Source organism: Gracilinanus agilis, chromosome 5 (genome assembly GCF_016433145.1).
Source record: "Gracilinanus agilis isolate LMUSP501 chromosome 5, AgileGrace, whole genome shotgun sequence".
Lineage (NCBI taxonomy): Eukaryota > Metazoa > Chordata > Mammalia > Didelphimorphia > Didelphidae > Gracilinanus > Gracilinanus agilis.
In genome coordinates this window covers 208,711,776-208,728,131 of record NC_058134.1, presented here as the reverse complement: position 1 = coordinate 208,728,131, position 16,356 = coordinate 208,711,776, and the positions used below count along the sequence as shown (strand labels likewise).

At 37.8% G+C, this 16,356-nt stretch overlaps 1 protein-coding gene across 1 annotated transcript in view; it reads left to right on the top strand.

Moving 5' to 3' along the window:
• The window catches only part of ADA2 (adenosine deaminase 2), a 94,077-nt gene that overhangs the window by 64,387 nt on the left and 13,334 nt on the right, over positions 1 to 16,356 (top strand). Inside the window, exon 4 of the mRNA XM_044677709.1 lies at positions 1,189 to 1,399. Within this exon, the coding sequence (XP_044533644.1) occupies positions 1,189 to 1,399 (211 nt within the window). The remainder of the gene's footprint in view (positions 1 to 1,188; positions 1,400 to 16,356) is intronic.

Below are 16,356 nucleotides of genomic sequence, written 5' to 3'. Positions count from 1 at the left end.
TAGCATGAAGTGAGTTATATCTGTTTTTTTTAAACATTTATTAATATTTATTTTTTAGAAAAGTTAACATGGTTACATAATTCATGCTCTTTCCCCTTCACCCCCCAAGTTCCCCTCCCAACCATGGCTGATGCGTATTTCCACTGCTTTTAACATGTGTCATTGATCAAGACCTATTTCCAAATTGTTGATAGTTGCATTGGTGTGGTAGTTTCCAGTCTACATCCCCAATCATGTCTGCCTCAACCCATGTGTTCAAGTTTCCAGTCTACATCCCCAATCATGTCTGCCTCAACCCATGTGTTCAAGTTGTTTTTCTTCTGTTTCCACTCCTGTAGTACTTCCTCTGAATAAGGGTAGCGTACTTTTCCATAAGTCCCTGAGAATTGTCCTGGGTCATTGCATTGCTGCTGGTATAGAAGTCCATTACATTCTATTTTACCACAGTGTATCAGTCTCTGTGTACAATGTTCTTCTGGCTCTGCTCCTTTCACTCTGCATCAATTCCTGGAGGTCTTTCTAGTTCACATGGAACTCCTCCAGTTTATTATTCCTTTTAGCACAATAGTATTCCATCACCCGCATATACCACAGTTTGTTCAGCCATTCCCCAATTGAAGGACATACCCTCATTTTCCAGTTTTTTGCCACCACAAAAAGCGCAGCTATAAATATTTTCGTACAAGTCTGTTTATGATCTCTTTGGGGATCTCTGTTTGTTTTGTGAGAGGATTAAAAAGAAGTTATCTATCTTAAGGTACTGATGTTATAGTGAGGGACAATACATTTTCACAGACCTTCTGTGGAATATTATAATGCAACTTTCTATTAGAATCAAAATAACTTGAGAAATAACTGGAGCAAAATGCCTAAGTTCTAAGAAGATGTGGAATGAAAAAAAAAACAAAGTAAAAGACACCAAATTTTCTGGGTGAGAGGGAAGTCTGTGCTTCTTTTGAGTCATTCTGAGACTTTTGGACATTTTTGGGAAATAAGTCCCTAAGAAGGGAAACCCTGAATAACCTCTGGCTGAACTCAGCTTTCCCCTCACTGGAAAGATAGATTCCTCTAGCCCCATGTGGGAGAGATGTAGGTATGGATCTGAAATCATACAATTTCATAAGGAAATTCACAAGCCTTCTTACTCAAAGCTTCTCCCTGGGGTGACTCCCTTTTGCTTTATGACAGCCTGCTGAAAAACTTGACACTGGTGGTGGACAACCCTGAGGTAGCATACTCGGATCAAGCCGTCATTTGGGCAAGGTTTGAAAACACCTTTATCACTGTTGCTGGGCTTGTCCATTATGCACCAGTGTTTAGAGAGTACTTCGCCAGAGGTCTGCAGGAGTTCTATGAGGACAATGTCCAGTACTTGGAGCTGAGAGCCACACTGTTCCCGGTAAGTCAGCCACCTTCTTCTTAGTTCTTTTTCACTCTTTGTCTTCTCTTTGTACACACTTAGTCCTCAAGTCTTGCTTTGGAGAATTATATTTCCTAAACACAAGAACTGGGAGAAGGACTCTTGAATCCAACTTCTGGGTCTTGGGAAACAAATTGTGAAACAAATGAAACTTTTCTTCATTGTCACTTTCTTCCTTAATGGCTTTTTTTCTCCCCTGATCCTCCAGAGACCCAGTGCCCTTGTACTGGTCCTTGCTGCCATGAGTCTTTCTCTGAGAGCCTGGGCAAGCCTCTTGCTCTAAGAGAACTTTCCTTGTTATTAAAAGATAGATTTCCATTGTTCTGCTCCCTCTGGGTCATGGAATGTATTAGGTAACAGCTAGATATTTTGATGAACTAATTTGTATCAACATGTTAAGGAGCCCTGATGAGTTTCCTCCCAGGAAACACATTTATATTTTTACTTGGGTCTTCAGGAGGATTAGTGTCATAATCCTATTTGTAATCTGATATGGAAGAGTGTTTGGGGAGGGAGAGATGGAGGTGGGGAAAAGATGGGCATTAAAAACTAGCCTTCAAACAGATCCTGCTGAGTGTGGGGAAAGAGAATGTGCATTTATAGAAAATGGTTGTTTTCCGAAGGAGTTTACCAAGGTCTAGGTCAGTTGTACTGGGCAGGCCATTGAGCCTAAGGTGCTAAGAGTCTGGAGCTAAAGTTTTGATGAGGAACTGCTGATAATAATATTAATAATAATAAAAATTATTATTATTCTCATTTTTTTCTATGGAGTTCAGATAGAAATAATGTGGGGACAAATTGCTGTCTGTGTGGACTATTTAACAGGTAGATAAAATAATTGATTTGGGGGATAATTAAATACAAGTATTAGGATGGAATAGTTCCAGTAGCAAACAAAATGTTAGGGATGGCCTTGAAGCTGTATTCTGTTCATTCAGGTTTGACACTGGGATGAAATGGGGCACTTATAAGCCATGCCCAGGAAGTTCATCATTGGGGGAAACCTCAATAATCCTGCAAAAGCCAAACAGTCTTAATATTCACACCTTACCATTGGCCCTCTGCCCCTCTGTTGGGAGAGTGGAGTCATGAATGCTCTAACCTTTGTTTAAGGAGGGAGCTCTGCACAGACTTCCCACTTCCCACTCAGTGACACTATTTTGAGATTTCTCTGACTTCTCTGCCATTCTTTCCCCTCTTTCCCCATCCTTTTCAGCTCCCTTTCATGTCTTGTCTTCTCCTGGGTGATAGTAAGCTCCTTGGGGTCCCTGACTGTCTTTTTCATTTGTTTCTCCAAAGCTTAGCACAATTCCTGACACTTAGTTGGTGCTTAATAAATGTTTATTGACTACTGAACAGTTAGCAAAAGGAGATTTCCTTAGCCCTAACATATCAAGGATGTACCACAAGGAAACAATGGCATTTTGGTTCTATAGCTGTCCCTCTCCCCTTTGTATCCATATGGAAATGTGTCTGTTCAGTAGGGCCTAGTGTGGTGACTCAGTAGTATTCAGACCTGCACCAAATCAGAAGGGCCCTGACCCCTTGTGGATGAAGCCTTTTATGCTCCTAGTGACCAGGAGGCCAAATCAACATAGCCCAAGGTCATCAGAAGCTGGAGTCAGTGGAGGCAAAATTTGAGCCTTAATTCCTGGGTCAATCAAGTCTGGGTTTTGTTGTCTCTTCCTAGCTTATGTTGGGGAGTGGGATTCAGGGAACTCAGGTAGATATTGGTCCTATTACACAGGATAAGAGTAAATAAATATACCTCATCCTATTCCCACATGATTTTATTTCTTCTATTTATCTCCATACTTTGAAAATTTCTTGTTTATGAAATAGAGGCAGTTAAGTCCTGCATTTGGGAAGAGTGCTGACTTAGAATCTGGAATGAAATAAGTTCAAATCCCACTTTAGACACTGTGTAGCCCTGGACAAGTCACTCTATCTCTTTCACCAGTGGTTTCCTAAAATGGGGAGAATGATAGCACCTACTTAATAAGGTTGTTGTGAGAATAAGTGAGATGATATATGTGTATATAAAAATGCTTTGTAGCTTAAAACCATATACAAATGTTAGCTATTATTATTCGAGTATTTGGTTTAATAACACTTATCAATCAATCAACAAGCATTTTTATGCTGTGCCAGGCACTGTCCTGAGTGCAAAAAGTCAAAGAGGCAACATGTATATCTCAAGATACGTAGAAAAGATACATACAAAGTAGATTCAAAGAAACCTTAGAGGGAAATGCACTTATGCCTGGCTGGACTGGAAAAGGCCTATGGACTCTGGCACTTAGGCTAAATCTTAAAGGAATCCAGAGATTCTAGGAGGCAAAGATGCTCTCATCAGCCAGTGCAAAGGCTAAGTCAGGAATGGGGAAGAGCAGCAAGCAGGCCATTATGGTTAGAGCACAGAGTACCCATAAGGCAGTGATATGTGAGGAAATTAAAAGTGGGGCAGAGCCAGGTTGGGAAGAATTTTAAACACTAAAAGGAAAGTATTAGAGGTCACTGGGAACCACTGGAATTTATTGAGTATGAGGGTGAGGACATGGTCAGGCATGTTTTGGGAACAATCACTTTTGCAACTAAGTAGGAGCAGCTAGATGGCTCAGTGGTTACAGAGGTCCTGAGTTCAAATTTGACCTCAGACATTTCTTAGCTGTCTAATCTCTGGCAAAACACAACCCCCCATTGTCTAGTCCTTAATGTTCTTCTGCCTTAGAACCAATACATAGTATTAATTCTAAGACAGAAGGTAAGAGTTTTTTAAAAAATGAACTGAAGTTGGGAAGAGACTTGAAGTAGGGAGGTCAATTAGTAATAGCTATTATTAAGTTCTAGATTGTGTGGTCTTGTGAAAGTTGGAAAGGAGCTCATTTCACATACTTTTTTCCCTGTAAATGATTTAAATGTTGGGTCAGATTGAAGAGTGACCTCCAAATCCAAAGAGAAATGTCAATGAACTCCTTCAACCTAGGTCTGAACAAAAAATCTATAGATGCTTGAAGAAGAATCTAACCTAAGAAACAGAACAGAACCCTACAGCACTGTCCCCTCTCTCTCCATCTCCCATCTTGGTATTCTGACTGGGAAAGGAGGGTGGTGGACCCCACCAATGCCAAGGGGATAGGAAAGGCAGAATGTATATCTCTAGGTATGTATAAAACATACATACAAAGTAGATGAACCAGGCCATCCCTGCCCAGGGGACCAGAGAAGGCAACATCCTGATTGGAAAATCTAGAGGTGGGATTCAGAAGCCCTAGGAGCAGAGGAAGCAGGGTATAGGTACTAGGAAACTGTAGGAGAATAGAAGATTCTTGACTGGAAAGCCAACCACAGAGTGTTGTTGCCCAGAAATACTGAATCCTGCAATTGAATACTGAGGACTGACACACCAAGGAGTGGGGAAGCCAGCAGAAGAATCCCAGAAAATAATTTCTGGTTATTATCTAGATTATCTATAATCTATAATCTAGATTACTCAATCTAGGAATGTGGGAGAGGACCACAGATCTGGCACCAATTCACAAACTAAGGCTAGAGATATTAGTCTAAAAGAAACCACTGAACACTATAAAGAAATATTTTGGGTCAAGAATCACCCAAGGCAAAAACCTAGGAGAAGAGAATAACCCCACAGCAGTTACAAGCATAGTCTCAGAAAAGAAAAGAAAATTATTTGACTGTAAAGACCTCAAGAGTACCTAGAAAGCATGAAGGCAAGAGATTATAAATTACAGATTATAAACAAAAGCTACAGAGGAAAGGATTGGAAGGATAATTATTACTTAGAATGGAAGTGGCGAACTTTACTCAAGAACCATAGTCCCTAAAAAATTGAATGGACTAACATAAATCAATAATTCATGAGAAAAAAGAAATATTTTTAAAAGATTAAAAAAGGAAACTGAGTAAAATAAAAGGTATATAGTAGCAGAAATAATAGAACTAGAATATGGGTCAAGGAGAAATAATGTAAGAATCACTGGGCTACCTAAAAACCTAAGCATCATGTTTCAAGAAGTTATAAAGGAAAACTGTGCTGATTGTTAGTAATAGAAGTCAAAGTGAAAATGGAAAGAATCTACTTGTAATCCTTTTGTAAAAGTCCAAAATGAAAACACCCAGGAAAGTCATGGCCAATATACAGAGCTTTAAGGTCAAAGAAAAATAAAATGCTGCAAGTATCCAGACAGAGAATGTTCCAGTACTAAGGAGCCATAGTGAAGATCACACAAAACTTTGAAGGTACCACGATAAAGAAGACATTTTAGAATATAGCATTCCAAAAGGCAAAGGATAGTCTTATAACCTTGAGTAATTTATCTTACATAGTCCCACAAATGGAAAAATGGAACTTTGATGGAATAAAAGACTTCCAAGCATTCTTGATTAAAATATCAGCATGCCAACATAGGAATAAAGAGAAAACTTGGAAATTTAGTTCATTTGATCATTTGGAATGGGTTATAGCAGTGATGGCAAACTATAGCCTGCGGGTCAGATGCAGCCCCCTGAAATGTTCTATCTGGCCATGGGACATTATTCCCAATCTGACAAATACAATGAGTAGGATACAATACAATGAAACTTCGAAAGAGTTGCCTTATAAACAGACTGACAGATGAGCATTTCCTCTCCTTTGGCCCCCTCTTTAAAAAGTTTGCCCATCACTGGGTTATAGGATAATGAAGTACTTACATTTTAACAGAAGTAGAAGAAATAACTGTCCCTTTTGAACTCTCCTCTTTTCAAGGGTCACAGAAGGTCATAAATAAGACAAAAAGTTGGCCTGAGGGAATTTGAGTTAAGTGAAGTTTTTCATTCCTTACAAGTTCTTTAACTTTTTCCTCTTTGGGATTTGGTAGATCCTCATTTTTAACTCTTATTTCATCCAAGCTGGGTTTAGGGATGAAGTTATTTCTTATAATTGCCCTGTATTGGTCTACATTGATGTATTAATCTACATACTTGGAGCTGACAATACCATTTACAAAACAAAATATCAAGCTCTAGCTGGCCTCTATCTGCTAAGATGTTTCCAGTTTTGTTTTGACATATTATTAACACATAATGAGACAATGTCTTCAATCCATTTAATGTAAACTAATGTTATCTGTGTCGATCTAATTATCACAAGTTTCAAGAAGAGCCAACTTTGCAACCCTAAGACATTGACATCTCTTATTTTGAATTGCAGCACACCCATGAGGGGAGTTAACTCAATCAGACATATAGCCATAAGAAGCTTCTGCTCTGTATTGTCTTTGCTTGTTGCATCCCCCAACTTTGTCATTAAGTGAGATAATGTAGATAAAACACTCTGCAAACTTTAGATAAACATTATCATTAGTATTACTAAGATTTTGGACCAGACCAGTAATTTCATCGTATAGGGAAAATTCAATGAGATTCTCTCCAACAAAGTAGACTGGCACCTTCTCAGCATCTTACAGTCTTAGAGAGTTAGCTAGAGCACTAAGAACTTCAAAGACTTTCCTAGAGTGATAGAGCATTAATGCAGAAGCGCTGAGGCTTGACCTTAGACCTTTCTAACACTAAGGTAGACTCCCTATCAACAAGGTTGGCCTCTCTAATAATAATAATAATAATAATAATAATAATAATAATAATAATTCCATCAAAGCTCAGACCATATCCATGTGAGGAGAAGGGAGCAAACTTAATTCTTACAACAACCCTTGCCTTCTGTCTTAGGACAAATTCTTTTTTTTAAAACCCTAATATCTTTTATATATATCCTTCCATATTAATTTTTATTTGTTACAGGGTTAGGCAATGGGGGTTTAAGTGACTTGCCCAGGGTCACACAGCTAGGAAGTGTCTGAGGCCAAATTTGAACCTAGGACCTCCTGTCTCTAAGCCTGGCTCTCAATCCACTGAGCCACCCAGCTGCCCCTTCTTAGGACAAATTCTAAGACAGAAGGCAAAAGGGGTTAAGAGCATTGTCCAACGTCACACAGCTAGGAAGTGCCTGAAGTCAAATTTGAACCCAGGTCCTCCAGACTCCAGACCTGGCACTCTATCTACAGCACCATCTAGCTGCCCCTTGTTCCTTGAAATTTTATAACATTCATATTTGATTTGAGTGTGTGCATTTCTGTTTATATTGTTGCAGTTGTGCATATTTTTCTGGACTCAGCTAATTTCACTCTGCATTAGTGTATGTAGTTCTTTCAATGCTCCTCTATATTCATCTTGTAAGGGTTAAATTAGGAGTTTTGACCAAATAAGAGAGCAGCTTTTAATAATTTAAGTTTTAATGAGGATATAGTAGAGTTGTAAATTAATATCCCTTTAAGCCAGAGAAAAGAAAACTTTTAGCAGCTTTTAACAATGAACAAATTAGTTTAATTAAAAATAGAGATAGTAAAAAAATATAATAAAGGAGAGAAATATAGGAAAGAGGAAGAGAGAGAAAATTTCCTAATGTCTATACTAGTTATCCTATAACTAACTATAACTGCCTATAACTACCTATAATTACTACCTATAACTACCTATAATTACTACCTATAACTACCTATAATTACTACCTAAAACTACTTATAACTGCCGCTAATAACTACCACCTCACAAAGTTCCAACCCAATCAAAACCAACCCAATTAGTGTTTAATCCAACTCCAGATTAGGTCTGTCAATGAAGACCAGCCACTTCCCAAAAAGCTCAAGAAAGAAAAAAAACCCAACAGCCTAAACCAAAAGCCCAAACCCAAAAGGCAAAAAGCCCTCTCAGTAAGCTCAGGCCCACTTTTATATTCCAGCAGCTAAACGCCAACCACCAGCTAATCACCAACCCACACCACCAGCAACCAAACCTCAATGACCAACTCATACCCAGCCACCAACTTCCCAGCAACTGGCAGCCCTAATTGTCAGCAACTGACAGCCTGACCAACTCACACTCTGTTCAGCAAGGAGCTCCCCCATTCCTGCTTCCTGTCCCTGTGGGCTGGATAATCCCTATGCATCTCTATGGTAAGAGAACCTCCAGGTCCCCCTTTAAATTAAAAAAGGAATAAAGAATTCCTTTTTACAATCTCATTCATCATTTCTTACAGCACAGTATTATTCCATTACATTCATGTATCTGAATTTGTTTAGCCATTTCCCAATCACAACAGGTATTGCCTTTGCTATCATAAAAAGTGTTGCTATAAATATTTTGAGGTACAATTAGATCTCAATGCAAATAATGAATCCCATGAAGTGGTCCCATTATCCAAATTTTCACTGTTAGAAGTTATTATCACATGTAAAAGATGGAAATTGTTCCAGTCCAATGGAAATGTCTTGAAAAAATTTAAATTTAAGTTAAAAAAATCTTTTTATTAACATAATAACTAAGGATGAGATATGTATTTCTGATTTGAGTTTATTAAATAATAAAGTAGTAATACAAATTTTAAAATATAAAAATTATTGAATTTTATACCTAAAATAAACCTACACTGATTATATGATTAAGATATGATTATTGTCATTTAAAGGATGTTAGGAGAGTAGAATGAACTATCTTCTCTCTCTTTAAATCATCATACGTGTCTTGGTAGGTACAGAGATCTTTATCCACATCTCAAGAAATTTACATTTTTATATTCTCATATGATGAACCAAGCATTTCCTAAAAATCAGTAATGTTTTAAAAAAGTATTGTTGCCACTGCAATATTTTTCAATATTTTCAATAGCTGTGCTAAAATAACTTGAAACACAATCTTTGAAAATACCTTTTAATCATCTATGCTTTCCTATCTGACCACCAAAACCCAGAAGCCACCAATTTGATGCCTTGTAGAAGACATGAGGATTTTAAACTGATTAAACAAGCACCAGGTTGAATTTAGAATTCTCTTCTTCATAACTTCCCAATAAAAATGTTAGGCTATGCTTAAAACACTTTAAATCCTGGTTGAGTTTTTTCTGCCTTAGATTTATTAGCAGCAGTTATAGGCAGTTATAGGTAGATATAGATATAGATATAGATGGAAGCTCTAAAAGTTATCTTTTCTCAGAATAAGCCTATTTCATCCACATTAAAAATGCATTTAGGAGGTAGCTGGGTGGTTTAGTGGATTGAGAGCCAGGCCCAGAGATGGGAGGTCCTGGATTCAAATCTGACCTCAGACACTTCCTAGCTGTGTGACCCTGGGCAAGTCACTTATCATTATCACAAGTCACTCTTCTGTCTTGGAACCAGTACATAGTATTGATTCCAAGATGGAAGGTAAGGGTTTAAAAAAATGTGTTTACCAGGAATTAGGCGATTCAGTGAATTGAGAGCCAGTTGTAGTGGTGAAAGGTCCTGGATTCAAATTTGACCGCAGACACTTCCTAGCTATATGACCCTGGGCAAATCACTTACCCCCACCCCCAGTGCCTAGTCCAGCACTACTCTTCTGACTTGGAAACAATGCACAGTATCAATTCTAAGATAGGGAAGGTAAGGGTTTCTATTTTAATCAATCAATCAATCAATTAATTAATTAATTGGTTGGTTTATTTATTTATTTTAAAATGTGAGGTGTAAAAAAACAGCTATTTTATAGGCCATGTAGGAGGGAATTAAGGATTTATGGCAATGGTGCAGAAAGAGTAGGAGACAAGTGCTTAGGAAGACAAAATTGAGTAAGTGGTTACTGACACCAAAGAAGGTGTTAATTCAAGTGCATAAGAAAGATTCAGTAGGACTGAAGGTCATGAGAATGGAGACTGACAATTCAAAGGGTAAGGTTGTTTTTTTTAAAATATTGATCAGTGTGTCAACTTTCTTAGAATTTTCCTCCCAATCTGTCAGGCTATTTAGCTGCTACACCCACATCTGTACTGACTTCTGATGCAATTGAACTACATTTTTAAAGCAATCTAACCAATCAAAGTAGACAATAATAGTTTCTTTACTATTTACTTCATTTTCACTTTTTTTCATTGCCTTAAACTTGAAGCTTTTAATGGAACAGTTGTTCCACTAAGAGGAATACATTTTTTATTGCAAAATTCATATAGATAAAAGACACTCTATTTCGATCTTTGTAACATGATATTTTCATGTAGTTGTTTGTAATCCATAAAAAAACTGATGTAACTTTGTCTTTTTGCTTTATTTTGCCTGTGTTTTAGAGTATTCCATATTGTAGATTATTTAGAATTATTATGTCCATGATTTTGTGGTTCAATCACATCAAATTTTTGCTCTGATATAATAACAAGCCTCTTCTTTTTGTACTGGCAGTATTTCCATCTGTAGTGTTCTTGTTTTTGTCCATTCTGCTCACTTCATTTTTCACCAGATCATCTAAATCTTCACAGGTTTGGTTTTTTTTTTTTTCTGAAACCACCCCCTTCATCATGTCTCATAGCAAAATAGTGTACCATCACAATCACTAATACAACTTGTTCAGCCATTCTCAAGTTGATGGACATCCCCTCAATTTCTGTTTCTTTTTGCCACCACAAAAAGGGCTGCTATGCTCTGAGGGATTTATGGTAAAGAATGCTACCCACATTCAGAGGAAGATCTGCAGGAGAGGAAACATATAACAAAAACAACTGCTTGAATGCATGGGTTGAGGCGGACATGATTGGGGATGTAGACTCGAAACTACCACCCCAATGCAACTATCAACAATTTGGAAATAGGCCCTGAACACATGTTACAACCAGTGGAAATGCGCGTCAGCCATGGGTGGGGGGAGGGGGGGAAGGGGAAAGTAGGGGCATAAAGTATGTAAACAGGTTAAAAATGAATATTAATAAATGTTTAATAAAAAAAGGGCTGCTATGAATATTTTTGTATAGATAGGTCCTTTTCTTTGATCTCTTTTTAATACAAACCCAGAAGTAGTATTGCTGGGTCAAAAAGCAGTTTGATATGCCCTTTGGACATAGTTCCAGATTGGTTAGATTTTGCTCTAGAACATTTGGATCAATTCACAACTCCAACAGTACATTACTGTTCCAGTTTTTCCATGTGCCCTCCAACATTTGTTAATTTTCCTTTTCTATCATATTAGCTAATCTGATAGGTGTAAGGTAATTTCTCAGAGTTGTTTTAATTTGCTTTTCTACAATCAACATTGATTTAGAACATTTTTTGCATGACTGTAGATAGCTTTGATTTTTTCTTCTGTAAACTGCTTTTTCCTATCCTTTTCAAATGTTGCTTATAGACAACATTATTCAATTTTTCTTTCTAATTCATTTTTCTGGCTCTTCCACTTTATGGATCACTTTATCCCAATGACATTCACAGTAATTATTGTTAATTGTGTTTCCCTCCATCCTCTTCTCATACTTCTTCCTTCTATTTTGTTTCCTGCTCCCTGCCCCACCCCCAACTCCCTTTTATAAAGAAGAGAGTAGTGAAAGAATAGTGTGCTTAGCACCAGGAATTTAGATTTGGAGCAGTCTGCTTCAGCTCCTTTGTCCCACTCCCTTTTTCTAGCCGGGTATCCCAATACTTGTTGTTATTCTTTCTTTTCTTTTACCACCCTCCCCCCCACTTTGAAATTCACCTTCCTTAGACTTTGTTTTGCTTATGCCTCATCCCTTCCCCTTTTTTATTTCTTCCAAATTTTGATGGTTTAGAATGACAAAGCTTTGAATTCCCCTTGGCCATGGTTGTTCCCCATGTAGCCTGCAATAAGGACTGAAACTCCAATTGGTCCTTTCTCCAATCCTGGTGTCATAAGCTACAGCTACTGCTCATATCTGAATTTGTTCTTAGCTTGGTATTCGGACTAGGGCTTGTAACCATTCCTCACCCTGGAATGCCTCCTTAGTCTGCCCAAAATCTGTGACCCCACACTAATTTTTCCTGCAAGGTCGGTAGTGTAAGTATTATTATAACCTAATTAACTGATAAGGAGACTGAGACTTAGCAAGCTTAAGTGATTTGTTCAAAGGACCCACATGGCCAGTAAGTGTCCAAGCAAAAGATTTGAACTTGGCTCTCTGAATTCATGTTCTTGGCTCCTTGTACCACAAACTGTTCCTGTTTATTTTTATCAATTCTGCTATAATTCATCTGTCTCCCAGGCCATATCCATTTTGCTCCTACATTGCCGGTTGAGGGGTGCTTTTTAGTTCTTAGATTCTTGTTGGGTTTTATAGACTTCAAGATACAGTACCTTTATAGCAATAGCTAGCTAAGGTAGCTAGCATTTATGTAGCTTTGTAAGGTTTGCAAAAACTCTTTTGATATGTGTTAGTGTATTTGATCATTAAAACAACCTCTGGAGTAGGTACTTTTCTTAATTTTCTTTTATAGATGAGGGAACTTAGGCCAAGAAAAGTTAAGAGGTTTGTGTGTGTGGGGAGGGGGTAGGGGAGTTGTCATACAACTAGTAAGTGTTTCTGATTAGGATTTGAACTTAGGCCTATCTGACTCCATGTCCCCTCTATCACCTACATGTGTGAAGGCAGGCAAAGCATTGATTTACTCGAGACAAGGAAACAGTCTTAAAAGCATTCTTTTCTAACTCGCATAATCCCATGATCAGTTTAGGGAAGACTTCATGGAGAAGATGCCCTTTGAACAGGTTGAACAGAAAGCTGCATCTTGGAAAGTAACAAGGAGAAGTTTCTTTGAGACTCATTGTAAATAGATATCTTGATTTCTTTAAATTCTTTCTATCAGGTAATGGGTCAGCAGTAGATAACCGTTAAGACCTCATGGAAAGCTCTAGTAGTAGCTTTAGTATATTTTATCTCCCACTCACAGATTGAGCAATAGGTCATTCTTTTTAATACAAGGACAAAGTGCTATTATGCTTTTCTTGTAGGCATAGAAATTGATGTTGGGAGATGAGGTTTTGAAATGTCCAACTATGTACTGCAACAGAGAAAACAATGGGGCCATGGGACTGAACGAGAAAGGACTGTCCCTCCCCTCAGCTTCTACTGATCTGGAAGAAAGAAGAAAGCTCAGGCTAACTCTCATCCTGAGAACCAAAGTCTCCTTGGCTGAAAGAGGTATTAGTGGCAGCTGCCAGTAATGCCTAGCTTATTGAGAAAATAGATGGTATCCTGGATTTGTGATTATAATAATGTTACTTATCATCATCATCACTTTAACAAATTGTACTTTAAGGCTAACAGTATTTCCCCCCTACAATAAAAAGTAAGAGAAGTTATGGAGGGGCACCTGGGGTAGCACAATGGACAGAGCACCAGACCTGGAGTTGGGAGGGCCTAGATTCAAATGTGACCTCAGTCACTTCCTAGCTGTGAGACCCTAGGCAAGTTACTTAACCCAGATTGCCTAGATCTTGCACTCTTTTCTCTTAGAAATGATACTAAGACAGAAAGCAAGGTGTTTTTTTTTTAAAGAAAATAATGGAAAAATCAAAATCTGGATAAATAAAATTATTAAGATTTTAAAGACTAGGAACTTAAGAGAGAGACAAGATGATTTTCATGGTCACATAGAAAGAAAAGAAAGAATGTGTGTCCACATTTGAACCTGGACCTCCTGATTCCTAGTCTAATGTTCTTTCATTGCTGTGAGCCAATTTACTGAAATAGAGGGGAGCCAGTAGGCATTCTGGTGAAGTAGAAATCAATCCACAAGCTTTATTGCACTTCCTAGGTATTAGGTGATACAAAGAAAATCAGGGATACAAAGAAAAAGCTTTAAGGAAAATCTCTTTGGCAGTTGCATGGAGGGTTGATTGGAAAGGTTGGTGTTACCTTCCTAAAGCCACAGAAAGTTTTCACTATATTAATTATCACTCAAGGGATATCCACCAGGGAATGCTCTTCTTGACCAATAGAACTTGGTCTTGCCGGTTACTTACTTGTCACAAAGGCACCACAGTATTTCCTTTGGCCGCCAGAGGGTGCTCAGCGAATAACCACCCAGGCTGCTCTCCATACCTCCGTTTGGAAGAGGCACTAGAGATGAAATGGAATCAAACTCAGAGCTTGCACCTCACTCTGTGGATTGGTTCCTCTTTCTCAGTTTACTTCCCATTGCCTTCATTAGTGAGGATCACAGAGTTTATTGTAAATTAGATAAAGCAAAAGGACACAATTCCAACTGTTTCTGGGCTCTGTTCTCTTGCCCTTCCAGATCTTTGGATGTGGCCAGGGACATCCAAGACATATACACACCCAAGACTTAAATTAAGGGAAAGGCGTAAGCGGAAGGACTTCTATTTCCTATATCAAACTCTTAGACTAAAAAAGAAATTAACTTTCTCAGCCAAATAGTTCAACAAGATTCATACTTTCTGATAGTCTCTCGATCTTTTCTCATCATGACTGAGATAATTTCATTGCTCCAGGCTTGGAAGCTGTCTTCATGTTGTGCTTTCTGGCTGGCACGGGTCATGGTATCTATGCTCTCTCTGTGTGGTCCCCAGTTATCCAAGGTTCTCCTGCCTCCCTCTTGGAAGTTAAGATCAACAGGGCAGAAGAAAGAAGAGGAGAACCAAGAAGGGGAAGCTCAGTGCCACTTTACACAGATAATTTCCCTTTATCTTATATGATTTCTGCCTCATTGCAAATAAGAAGTCATTGATGCTCTTGGAAGAAAGGAAGAAGGAATAGTCACCTTCTCTTCCAGTAACATTCAGAAACTACTCTGCCAGTCTGTTTTTTTTCTCTAAACTAACTTCTTGAGCCTGGGGGAAAACATTAATTCAAAGAGATAAAAACACAAAGTTGCTCAGATTCAAGGGAAAAAAACAACTAAGTCTTTTGTTTGCCTGGGAGAGGCCTAGACTCAGCTGTTCCTACACACATCACTGATATACATGTGAGGTGAACAATGATTCTGCCACACTGGCATCAAAGACATTGCTGGCAATTGCTTGGGGTCCAATTCCATAGATATGTACCACACAGTGCTGACAACAACCAAAGTTTTGATAGTGAATTTGAGTCAAGAATGGAATCAATTCTCCAGATATGGGAAAAAGAGCTGGTTTTAGTTTTTCTATTAGTGTGTGTCTTTCTTTAGTGTATCATTTCTTATCCACTGAGATAAGAAATCTTTATCGCTCTTCTCTCTCCCTCACTTAAAAAATTTATTTTGAATTTAGGAAATATCAAAGAAAATAAGCATTTCCATATACATAGTAGAACAAAGAAAGAGAAGAGTATACGAAGCTGAAAATATCTATTATGTACAGCTAGTTTTTCTTTTTAGGTATGTAATAAATTTAACTTATAACTTTCAAAATGTCTTGTTTGTGATTCCTTTGAGCTTTCCTTCTATTTTATTTTCTATACTTTAAAAAATGTCTCAGTAAATATCTTTTCATTCTCCCCTTTTTTGGCAGCCCTATCCTTCCTGCTACTCTGTGAAAAAGGACACATGAGATCTTTATAACCTTATGACAAATATGCATAGTCAAGCAAAAATCCTCACAATGATCATATTCAAAACTATTTGTCTTATTCTGCATCTTGTGTCCATCACCTTTCCTGTAAGGAAGTGAATAGAAAGTTTTATTATTGGTCCTCTGGCATAACAGTTGGTCATTGTGTTTATTATAGCTCTTAGATCTTTCAAAGTTGTTCGTCTTTACAATGTTATTGTATCACTCGTTTTCCTGCTTATGCTCTTAGTCTGCATCAGTTGACACATCTTTCCAGGATTCTCTGAAACTCTTTCATCGTTTATTATAACATAATAGTGTTCCATTACACTGATGCCCAGTATTTTGCTAAGTAATCCCTAATTGATGGGAACTCGTTTAGTTTCCAGTTCTTTGCTATTACAAAAAGGATTGTTATATATGTTTTTCACTTTGGGGTCCTTTTTCTTTGATCTCTTTGTGATATAGTCCTAATAGCTAGGTCAAAAGTTTAGTTAATAATTTTTTGGCATCATTCCAAATTGCTTTCCAGGATGGTGGTACCAATTCACAACTCCATTGATAATGTATATTATCTT